This window comes from Pezoporus wallicus, unplaced genomic scaffold, assembly GCF_028554395.1.
Source record: "Pezoporus wallicus isolate ANWC-B61680 ecotype Strahan unplaced genomic scaffold, APGP_CSIRO_Pwel_v1 contig_2372, whole genome shotgun sequence".
NCBI lineage: Eukaryota > Metazoa > Chordata > Aves > Psittaciformes > Psittacidae > Pezoporus > Pezoporus wallicus.
Window position 1 is genome coordinate 773303 of NW_026635198.1, and position 12420 is coordinate 785722.

The 12420-nt window shown below is 40.4% G+C and overlaps 1 protein-coding gene across 3 annotated transcripts in view; it reads right to left on the reverse strand.

Annotated features, from left to right (window-relative positions):
- Positions 1 to 12420, reverse strand: part of DHRSX (dehydrogenase/reductase X-linked) — a 160502-nt gene that overhangs the window by 121016 nt on the left and 27066 nt on the right. For 2 of the 3 annotated variants that reach the window (XM_057411850.1, XM_057411843.1), the window contains exon 2: positions 2172 to 2279. The exons of the other annotated variant lie outside the window; for it this stretch is intronic. In XM_057411850.1, the coding sequence (XP_057267833.1) occupies positions 2172 to 2279 (108 nt within the window). The remainder of the gene's footprint in view (positions 1 to 2171; positions 2280 to 12420) is intronic. 3 annotated transcript variants of the gene reach the window in all.

A 12420-nucleotide genomic window follows, 5' to 3' on the forward strand; every position in this document is an offset into this window, starting at 1 on the left:
AGCGCTTCTTTGCTCTGAAGAATTTCACAGGCGAAGAAGATGGCTGTGACTCATAGGGCTCAGCGTTTAGGTCAGAGTTTGCCTGGAAGAATTGAATCAGTTGAAAATCTTACTCATCAAATGCTTCCTATAATTAGTTTCATTAATTTACATCTGTAGAGATTCATAATGCAAATATTAAGGTTGGTACAATTGAAGAGTGAATGGAAGTGTGTGTATCTGTAAGCACCAGAAGAAAAAGCAGAGCAAAGAGCTAAAAGAATGCCCCTTATTGAAAATAAAAGATATGTTTCCAGGCTACAGAACAGAGGGCTTGTCAGCAGATGACTATGCACTCTGCCACCCAGAGGATAACATCCAGGTTCTGGAATATCACCCATACCATTACTTTTGCTGTTAACCCGCCCAGAAAATAGGCTACAGACATAGCCTACATACTCCAGATAAGGAAAAACACACCAAGAGCTGATGACTCCTAAAAACTGTAAAAAAATCTGTCCATAAACTAACCTGCCATTTCCAATCAGGAAGAACCACAGAGACAAGATAAGAACTCAGTAGCTGTTGTACCTTTTCCCATGCTGCACACAAGGGAGTATAGGTGTGAGTATGAGTGAATGAGATCTATGAGTGGGCGATTGTGAGTAGAAAAAAATTATCAGCTTATTCAGAGATTTTGTAATTAAATGTCACCTTTCCTTTTCTAAAGATCTCAAATTTGATTTTGTAACATAAAATACCCTAAACCCTAACTGGTATAAAAAAAGTCTTAAAAAAAGCAGCAAAGTTCTGTGCTCCCATGACCACATGCAAAGAGAAGAAAATCGGCCTTTTTGTTTTCCCAACAAGTACATTTTTGCAGTCCACCTTAAACATGAGAAGACCCTTCTTTACTGAAATATTAATCCTGACATTAGCTACATCTAACTATGTTAGCTACATCTAGCATCTAGCTACATAGAGCAGCATCTGCTTGCATTTTGTAGATGCTTGGTTTTGACACATCTATTAAAATAAGTAGCATTTTGCATTACACCTGTATAATTCCAGGGCAACTCCATTAGAGTTACTGATGCACTAGACTAAAAATACATGTGCACTGTGCTCTTGTTTCTTGTTTGGTGTGTTGTGATTTTTTTTAAAGACATGTCTACAAAACCTCAGAGAGAGCACATTCTGTATAAATTCTGTATAAAAGCTAAATAAAACAGCATCACCAGCTTGCTAATGTATTATGAAATACCAACCTTCAGCGACCTTACCGTGCAAACGTTACAATGTTTTAGGTAAAAATCTAGTTAAAGAAAGATGAAGCAAAAGGTAGCATTTTAAATGCGAGTATTAAAGATGTTACATGCAAACTTACTAGATATCTTAGAATATATTAGATATATTTAATATATTATATATATTAAAAAACAGGGAAAAAGTCTCACTAATATTGTCTGTAATACAGAGAAGTAATTGTGCACTTAGGACATTTGTGGAGCTCCTACAGGAACTCACCTAACCTAACTTCAGGTGTCTTGGTCTAACACAGGTACCTTATTATAAAATTATTATCAATGGAGAGAAACAGGCACCCCCAGAAGGTGAGCTGTCCAGGCCACCTCAGACCGACACGAATTAACCGCCATGGGTATTTATTTCCTTGCCTTGCCTACAAAGGCCACCAACAGTGACAAACTGAGATGTAAATGTTCAATTTGTACATGGAAGAAATTCTCAGGGCTTCTCCTGCTCTTATAACACAAATCATCCCCACTATGACTCGAATATTCAAGGCTTTCATTAGTTTTCCTCTTAATGAACATGTGGACCCTAACGCTGTAGACCATCCTCAGTAACAAGATAATAAATATTTTTTAAATAACACATATTTTTAAGATTTTTTCATTACCTTATTGTTTACTTCTTATATAAGTAAATAATGTAGCCCAACTCTTCCAAGTTCAGCAGTAAAAGAAAAAACAAACAACAACCAATCATCTACTTTTCTTGAAGGCCTTGCAAAACAAAACATAAATCATATCTTTATTTGATCTAAATCCTAGCAAATCCCTCACTTATGCTGCCATATCTCTACTTGTGCTGGAAAGAAAATACTCCCTAAGAGAAAAAAATAGTTACTTTCTGAAGCAAAAAATATATTAATAAACCAATCACTTTACCTATTATAACGTGCATGCCAAGCCTTGCCAAACGCTTCACAGTTTGGTAACCAATTCCTTTAGCACCTCCAGTCACTATAGCAACCTTTCCATTTTGCGTAGGGAAAACTATATGACAAAAAAGAAATAACACAAGTTTAGTTCACAATAGTAACACTATAAAGAAGCTAAGATGTATTTTAAAGAGGTGTACACTTTGCAGACTACTCAAGCCAGGCTAGTAAACAGTGTCAAAACCAAACTGCATAGAAATAAAAACTAGTGAGCATCCGCCATTATTTACTGCGCTGATTTTCTAGTATTAACAGTTCAGGAAAGACTTGACTTCAGGAAAGATGACACGAAAGACAAACACTCAGATCAGAAAGTTTTTTGTTTCTATTTGCATGCATTTCGTCATCCTGCAGTAAAATGCCCTTTAAATTGTTCACCTTAACTTTGTTACAGAGCAAGGTGACTGCTGATACAAGTCAGCTCAGAGATGGTTTACTCCACGCACACAGGAAAACAACCTCAATCAGCAGCATGATATCCTGAAAACTTCCTGAATGAGGAAAGATGAAGGACAGGCCTCTACCAGTAACATGGGAGAAACAGCAAAGAGCTCAGTCAAAGATGATGTATCTAAAGGGCAGGAGCCAAATGCTGTAATTTACCTGCATAGCTAAGCCCTCTCCCTGTAGAAGATCATAGATTAATGGAATCAGCTGGGTTGGAAAAGACCTTTAGGATCATCAAGTCCAGACCTGGCCCCCATAGAAAGGAGGGGGTAATTTTTTGCATTAAAAAAAAACAACTGCTTTTCCCAACCACCTCAGCCCTCTCCCACAAAAGCTAGCATCCCCAGTGCCCCAACAAGCACCCCTTGGCACAGGGCAAAACACAGCCAGTGAGTAGGGCATGCTCTCCAAGCTCCCTCTGCTAGGGGCTATAGCTTCTGTATCCTGAATCCCCAGTCAGCCCTTGGACCCCCAAGTGAGCTATAAAGAGGCTGGGACAGTCCTGGCAGAGTGGCCACCATCCCAACTGCAGGCTGCCCAATGCATCCCTCCAAGACGGAGGGAGCCCTCCCGCAAGAGGAGAGCAAAAGCATTTTAATGTGACTGCTCAGGGGAGGCATGAATTAGGTCAAATATCAAATATGATCTTTTGATGAGGTGGTGAATCTTTCATGTGAAGCACTGAGTGTTTTCAGGTGTCCAAGGTGAATTTCTGTTTGCTTTTTAGAAGAAGCTGCTAGGTATTTGGACAAGTAAAATGGCACCGAGTACTTTACTTTACCATGGTGTGGTGTCCGTAGGCAATGTCATAAATAACAAATGTTAAAAAGATGTCGGCTTTCATCTATCAAAGGACTTTCTATTTTGATTTCTAGGTTTTTAGGGGATTGCTTTGTTGTACAACACTAGATCATATTTTATATTGTTATAAAACACAGAACTAGGGCTGATACAAGCTGCTTTCTTCACAACAACTTGAAAAAGGACCCAGATTTTACCTTTTTGAAATACACAGTTCTTTCCAGCATGATTCAATATGAATTTCTGCACTCTTCAGGTAACAACAGGATTCTTCCCATCCATGCAGTGAGAATTGTTTGCAAGTATTTAAAAGTTAATTCCTATTACAGCGATATTCATGTATGTAGGTGTCCTAATGTATATAATTCGAGCTAAATAAAACATCACCGAGAGCTTTGTTAAAGAACTTCGGTTTGGTTATAAGCAATGCTGCAATTTCCACCAAAAATATTTCTCATAACAAACTCTAAGTAAAATGTCTTCATTTTCTTCAAGAGTTAAACCTAGAAATAGAAGCTAGACCTGACAGTAATTACTTGGGTTAAATTGTCCGCTCTGGGTAGTATTTTTAATTACTTATTACTTTACCATCTTGGCATTTTTAGATTATGTTTCCTTGGTCTGTTCTCTGTCAGTGAAGGAGGAAAAAAAACAACCAAACAAACAAACAAAGGAGTGTTTGCAGATTTTGAAAATGAAGACAGGAAATAAAAGATTTTGAAGAGGATGTTCTTAGTGTGAAACAAGTTGTCATCTCTATGTGAAGAGCCCTTGTGCTTCAGCGTGACCAGATACACTTGAAATTTGGCAAGGACATATAATCTCAATTCCTTTCAACCACGGAGTAAAAAATCACTGCCTGAATGATTTGCATTCATATAAAGGGGAAGCAGTATGTTCCCACTGTTCAGTATTTTAGACCACATGAAAATACGAACCCACTGCCTTGTACCAAAGGTGTGCTGAGAGGAGACAGGTCTCAACCAGGAACAGGGCAATACTCTTTGCAAGATGGCAGATAAACTGAAACAAACAGCTTTTTGAGGTTTAGTTAGCTCAAAAAGTTCAAGACTCTGAAAAATGAACTCTTGCAAAACAAATACTTCTTCATTCAGCTGAGTCCATGCTGTAAGAGTTATTCTGAGGCCTCTCCTGAGGGGTGGAACAGCTTTAAATCCACGCAAGAAGCACTGGCATTGCCTTGGTGTTAAAGCACGAAAGGCCATTTCTGGCCATATCAGATACATGTGTGAACTTTGCATGGGGCAACTACATATGTACTTGTAAAGAAAATGCCATCTAGAAGGCAAAAACATCAGCTAAAGTCCACTAAGTAATTCTACTTTAAAATTTAATTAATCCAATCATAAACTACATTGAAAATTCTGCTGACGTGGTAAAAGTTGCACAATTTGCTTCCTTCTCAAGTGTCCTCCCTCCCCATTTATCTTTCATCCCATTTCACCTGTGCACTTGGGCATAGAAACCATGGGGAAAATGAAACAAAGTCATTTCAATTTTTGTTTATTTCTTTACAGCTGAAAAAAAAACATACTCTAACGAAAAGAACTCCTCAACAGAAATTGCTTTCGTTTGGGCTGAGCATTCTCTCCTCCTCTTGTTTTCTCCCCTCTCACCACATCGCCAACCTGACATTTGGATTTCACGTGTTGCATACAGGTGCTGCCACTCATTTCCATTTCTGCACCCCTCTACCTACCTATTGAATAAGAAGTGACATTTTAATGCAAAATTAATTCGCTTAGAAGAAAATGAATGCAAGAAAATGAATGCAAGAAAAAGAAGTCAGGACTGGGGAAGGGAAAATAACATGAAGGAAAAAGGGGAAGTCAGAAAAGCAAAGTGATAACAGGCATCATTGCAATGAAATAGTGCTTAGCAGAGGACAGTGAAAGAAAATGCCTGATCCTATCCTGTCCATGAGGGCTGTAAAGAAAAGGACAATTTTTGGTCCCAATGGCCACTCAAATCATGTACATTAACAACCTGCAATGAAAAGCGTGACAGATGGACAGACTCCACTGCAGAAATGCACTCACTGAGATCTTGTATTAACAGAGAGTTTTAAAACAGGCCTGTTTGAGCAGCTAGCTCCAAGGACCTAAGAAAGCATCCAGGTAGGGAGAAATGAATGCTGCAGGCACATGGAAAATGGCCAGTATCTATTTTATTTACAACAGTACAGTACACAGCTTCCACATAGCATGATTTCGAATAGACACAATACTGTATGTCACATCTCAGTATATCAGCTCACTTCAGCCACAGCGAGAAACACAAAAAGGAAAATATGTTCTTTTTGGGGGGAGACACAAAAACCAACCAACCAAAACAAAACCAACCCTCAGTTAATTCTTAGTTTTCATTTTTATTACTCTTAAATTAATTCTAAACATCAGAAAAGGTGCACTGTTTCCAGCAAGATGGATGCCTTAATGTAAAATGAACCATCATGATTCTCACTGCTAGTTCTTACATCAGTAAAAGTGGCAGGATCTAATCCAAGCTGGGTGTGTAAGCCAGTGACAACCACAGTGAAAGGCAGTTTACTGGTGCCCTGTTCTCATTAGAACTCCACCTCTAGGTAGAGTTTATGAAACACCCACCTTTTCAGTGTGAAAACACCTCTCCCATGATGAAACCCAACATCAAACTTTCAAACCAGACCCGGGCTCAGCCTAGATTTCCAGCAGATACTGGTTTATTCGGTGCAAGAGGTTGAGTGGAGCATGGCTGGAGGCTGGGAGCTCCCAGGCAGGAGGCAGTGGGGACCCACCGGCTCTGCCACACTGGGGAGGTTCCCTCTGGCGCTTCTTGCACCTCGTTCAAAACACCCCAGCTCCCTCTCTGCACTGCTCCTGGTAAGTAGGTAGATACTGATCTCAGTTACAGAGGCGTAATGCCAGTGATCTCACTGTGGGACATGAGAACTGTACAGCCCTGGTGCTAACGAAATTCCCCTGACCAAGCACTAGCTGTTAATTTCCCATTATGTTCAAAGAAACCAGCCTGCAGCCCTTCAATGCTGCTTTATCACGCCAAGTCTGAGAGAGGCTATTCCCAGGCTGCAGGTTCTACCTGCATTCAAATGTATTTGGAAGAAATAAGCCTGTCTAGTTTGCAAATGGGTTAAGCTACAGCAGAAAAATAAGGCAGATTTATTCTATAATAAATATGTCCAGATATGAAGCTATTTTAAAATAATTATTGCCTTTTTAAATATACTTCTACTTAATCTGAAATAGCTTCCATGTACAGAGACATCTTTACACAAAGCCACTAAGAATTTAAGGCAATTCTGTAGTTTTTAAAAATACTGATTTTCCAGGGCTGTCAAGCTGCCTCTGCAACTGCCAAGACCACAGAGAATTAAAACAGACTGCAGACCCATATCAACAACCACTTCCATATCAATGACCAGTTCCTGCTAGCAAAATCTCAACTCCGGGGTAGGGATGGGCATAAGTAAAGTTGCCAAATCAAAACAGAAGTGTTAAACTTTCTTCTTTGCAGAAATGCATTGAGTATGAACATAAACAATGAAAACCTCAGAACTCCCCTTACAGTTGCTTGCTTTGGTATTCTGTGATCTGTACAACCCAGCTTGAGGCCAAAACCAACAAAAAAAGAAGTATTAAAAGTTTATTAAAAGAAATTAAATTTGCATGTATTTTTTTACAAAGCTACTTCTCCTACCCTATAAATTGAACATCTGCATTGCGGAACATTATGAATTGTGGATATTAAAATATCATATCTTTATATTAGTCTCTTCATTAAACCCTCTTTTTAAGACATTAAAGGCGAAAGGCAGAATTGGATTATCTGAATCAGTCTCCAGTCCTTATCAGGCATGAAAGATGGGCACCGCCAAAGGCATCTGAAGAGCTGGTCAGAGGGGCCACCCAAGAGGTGCCACACTGGGACCTGCTAGCACCTCCTGAACTGGGCACTCAGTGCTGAGACTTTGGTGCTATTTGTGCTGAAGAGACCTCAGCAGACAAATCCTAACAGTTATTTTTTTCCCTCCTCCTACAGCTGATTAACTTGCATGCAAATTTGACCCCCGAAGGAAACTGGCAGAACCGCAGATGGAATTAAAAAAAAAAAAAAAAAAAAGAGAAAAATATAAAAAAAAAAGAAGCCCCAGTGAATATTTAGTTTGATGATAGAATAACAAGATCCAAGTTTGGAGCTGTTCCTGTATAGCAACACTGAGTGAGAAAAAGAGGGCAAACTGTAATTGTCAGTCCTCATCGAGTGCCACAGGACAAGGCACAATCGAGTTCTCCTAGTTAGCTAAAGAATTCATATAGCTCTGTCTACCAATGAATTACTGAGCCGTTTTTCCTATCCCAAAATACTCTTTGTTTTTTTTCCCTGATTTATAGTGTGGTAATAATGAGATTATAGATATTAAGATCCCTTTCAAATAAGACGTACAAAAGTAATTCATTTGCTCTCGGAGAGGCAATCAGTCGACTTCTGGAGGATCCACGCAGTTTTCAGAAATAGCCTTTTGTGTGAGCCTTAAAGCAACATCTCCATAAATGTCTGTTTTGGCAGAGACCAAGCAAACAGGGTCCAGACTCAGAAAGTCACTCCAAGACTATCCTAACAGAAGACAATTTCAGGCACTCAAGTCCTGAGGAATAAACGAGGCAATCTTTCTATTTGTTTTCTTTACCTTCACCAGCAGAAAGGTTGTATGTCCTAAGCCTGTGCAGATGATCTTTCAAATGCAAATTGTCTATCCAAATTTGCACACAAAAATCCTTTTTGCCTCTGCTGCTTCCTACCAAGTTCGTAAGGAACATCGATATGCAATCAAGATTGAAGTCCTTTAAGTCTGAAAAACAGGTAGGTGGTAACCAGCCTGACTTGTCCTTCTATGAAAAGGTATCCTGCTGCTTTCAACAGCTGAGGTCATCAGACCTTCTGCTGCTGAACAACTGTCATGCACACATGCAGATCCACTGGCACATGACAAGCTCCAACGTACCTTAACTCAATGGATGCATTGTGTAAGGGAGATTTATTTTGTCAGGGAGAGCATCTGTTTCCAAGCACAACTGGAATTCTGCACCAGCCAGGTGATAAGCCTCCTGTTTTTTGTCTTACTTTACTTCTGCAGAAGTGAAAATTGGTAATCACAAGGAAGCAGAGGTACTGGAGACAGGTTGTCCCTGGAGTTACTCATGGGAAGTGACAGGTGTTGAAGAACCAGAACAGCAGGAGAAACAAACCATGGAAATGTGTCCCTTACCCTACAAACGCACAGGATCTCAAGGTACTATTAATGGAACAGCAGCAGCCAGATGGCTGTAAGAATTTCAGCAGCCAAGGGAAGACCTAATTTAAGAAGCCTCCAACACAGCCACCAATAGGGAAAATGGATTGTTAATAACCGCTCACTAAACCACAGCAAACCCTTGGCATCCATAAGACCAAGTTTCTTGTTTAACCACTGCACGAGGAGCACACAGGTCCTAAAATGCTGCGTGGCAATGAGCCAACAAACAGCAACTTGCACTTACCAATGATGGAAATTCACAGAAGAGCTATGAAATACCTATGAGATTCGTAGCTCCATCCTCTGTATTTCAGGATGGGATATCCAACAGGGGAACATGTGCACAGCCCTGCCCTTTGAAGCAGATGTTTCCACAATACAGCAGAGCTTACACACACACACACACAGCATGGGCAGTCCCTGGACTAGTGACAGCAGGTTGTCTGGGCTGCCTGGACACCTGAGAACGCACCCAGTGCCATAACTCAAGCTAAGGCACCACACACCCAGCAAGCCTGGACAAAGGGCCAGGTGTAGCAAGGCAGCAAATGACACAAAAGCAAGGGAGTCAGCACCTACGCCAACCAGAAACGCAGCGTGCTCACCCAGCTAAGGAGCTAATGTGCACCCCCATCCCTTCCCGACCTCATCAACAAGGGAACAAGAGGTATCTCTTAAGGGTCAGCTGCAAACATCTGCTGAGCCAGACTAATGAAGTTTTTTTTAGTTGCCAGTGACAATAACTAAAATAAACCCTACCCCAATTTAATCCTGCTTTAAGTTTATAACATTTGTTTAGCTTTTTGACAAGCATGTCAACTTGCTTAGAAAGACGAAGTGGTAACATTTGCAGGCAAGATGACAAGCCCTTCACAGAAGCCAGAGATACAATTTCCCAAAACTGATTCCAGGACTCATCCCCAGAGATCTCATTTAACACATGGGAATGCTGTACCACAAAGGATTAATAAGCAGAATAGCTCCTCCTCCCTTTATTTTTCATCTCATGAACACACTGGGGAGCCTTTGAAGGAATTACATAACAACAGCCACTATGAGAGTTCAATATCACAAGCTTGGAGCCCCAGTATCCACAGCAAGACTTAACTATAGTGAAAGGAATCCACATTTTAGAAAAGATGCAAGCTAAACTGGTGTGGTAGTAAGAAGAAAGTTACGATGCCATCATTACAGTACTGAAAGAAACTTTTTTTGGGAGGAGGGAGGAGAGGCCTAAAGAAAAATAACAATACCCTAAATAAGGCAGCTTTTTAGAGCAACATTTGTTGGCACTCGGAAATCAAAGTCCTTTGATAAGAGATCTCTCTAGCAACAATGGGAAGGGGGGTGGGAAGCTGCACTAAAAATTTCATTTGCATGACACACCTATCTGCATTTCTTCTAGTGATTCTTGGAAAGACAGGATAAATACAGATAAAGGGAGAAGTGTGTGTGGAAGGCAGGGTGTGGGAAGGGAAGCAGAAGTGAGTGTTAGACTATCAAAGACACAGGAAGAAGTGTTTTTGTTCAAGAAGAGGTCATTTTAGAGTGCTTCAAACCCCTTTCCCCTGCCTTCACCTTCCCCCCTACTTGCTAGTATTTAGCTGATCTCCAAACAATTAACATCTCCAAACAATTTAATATCAATTAATAATAATCATAAATCTCTGCATGGTCCATTTGTTGAGGACATTGCCACCTTGTCCTCAAGGCAAAAAAAGGTCCAGCTAGGAAACCTGCACAGACACCTTTGTCTCCTTCTACATACAGATGCAAATTAACCATGGTTTCTTGGGGGGGGGGGGGGGGGGAAGATGGTGTAAATCAAGGCACTGTAACCACAGATTGGTACAAAGGTAAGCTACAGCTATTGCCAAAGTAATAAAAAACCCCACATTTTTCTCTGCACTTGCACACATATTTTCAGTGCCCTGTTTTCTAAAGTGTATGACTGCAGTGCTTGCAAGTTAGGAAGTCCTGCCTTGCTTACGAGAGCCAAGGGAAGTTGCATTTTCACACATCTTTCAACTGGAGCCTGAGTGCTTTGGGTTTATTTGTCAAAGAGGATCCTCAGTAAAACAACCTGGATTTTGTGATGCTGCTAGACTTGGCAGAAGGGCTGCACAGAGAAAAAGATAACAGAAACAATATAGATGGCAATTTTCCAAACTGATTTATGCTGTCTTCGCTCTGACTACACAGACCTTCTGCATCAGGCTCATTGATCACACCAAAAGCAGCTGAATGTTGTCCCCACAACAAGGAAGAGGCTGAGAATGGAGCAAACAGAAGAGGATGGTTAATCTGGGAAGTTTTCTTTCCATTTCTGAATTGGCTTTCTCTAAGATAATGGGAAACAAGGCTGCATTGAAAAACAGTTTGGTGAAGCATATATCAGAGCTTTTTACAATATAAGTTCAGGCTGATTTTGACAGATATTAGGAAATTTGATCCCAACAAATATGGAATAGCCCTAGGGTAAAAGAAAGCAAAAGTAGAAAGGGAGGGTGCAGTTCCTGAGTCCTAAATCTCACTTCTGGCCATGTTTGCCATTTTCAGGTACTTTGTTCCTTTAGCCAAAACTCATCTAAAGGTAAGAGATTTGAATTTAATTTTTATGAATACCAAATAGATTGAACACACCTTTATACAAATCAGACAGTTGGGAAATACCACAGTGCACTATTAAAATCTGCTAAAAATTCATCAGGAATCCATGTTTGCCCACAACCTGCTCTGGGAGCAAAGTTCCCTAATGAATGTGTAGGAACAGGAGAGCACTGGAACCCTGGAAGGGGATGAGGCGGGGAAAGGAAGACAGAGAGGCAGAAAGAAATAAGAGATGGAAAAGTTGCCTTACATCTACAAGTACAAATTTTATTAGTGAAATTACAACTCTCTAAGTTCCAAACAGGCATCAAGCAATTCCTGCCATCACAGGCTAGTCCTTACCTTAAACATCCTTGTTATTCCTGGTTTAAGCCAGTTTTTTTGCTGGAGAAACACTAGTCTCAAGGAACAAGAGTGTTTCAGCCAAAGGCTGAGACCACATATTGACAAACTTGTGCAAGAGTATTTGGCACTGGACTACCCACTAGCCTTACACCACACATGGCATATTTTGCTCCACTAAGCAATCATTTTGCTTTGGGGACAGATGCCAACTAGGGACTCGGAATAGGCCATGGAAGGCCACCTTCACTTGGAAGGGAGGGCTTTGCTGCCATACAGCTCTCATACTGTTATACAGTATGAGAGGCATGTGGGACACCACCACCCTCTGAAAGGAGCAGCAGTTGAAGGGCATGGTGCTTGTTTGGCTCAGTCAAGGTGATCTATTAACGAGCAGTCCTGGCTTCACTCATAAAAGCACTTCTCAAAAATGTAACACAGACATCTGTGCAATAAGGGCACGGCAGTTGTTGCAGTAACATGAAGAAATCGCAGTAACTCCCTATATACTGGATAGCCACAGCCTGATTACTGGATTTATTAAAAATACCAGGAGAAGAAACTCAACACTAGCTACAAGAAGAATGTAACTATTCCCTACATATGCATATATTTAAAAGATCCATCTACCCATATGATTTCTTACATGGGAAAATACTATCACAAGAATAAAGAAGGACAT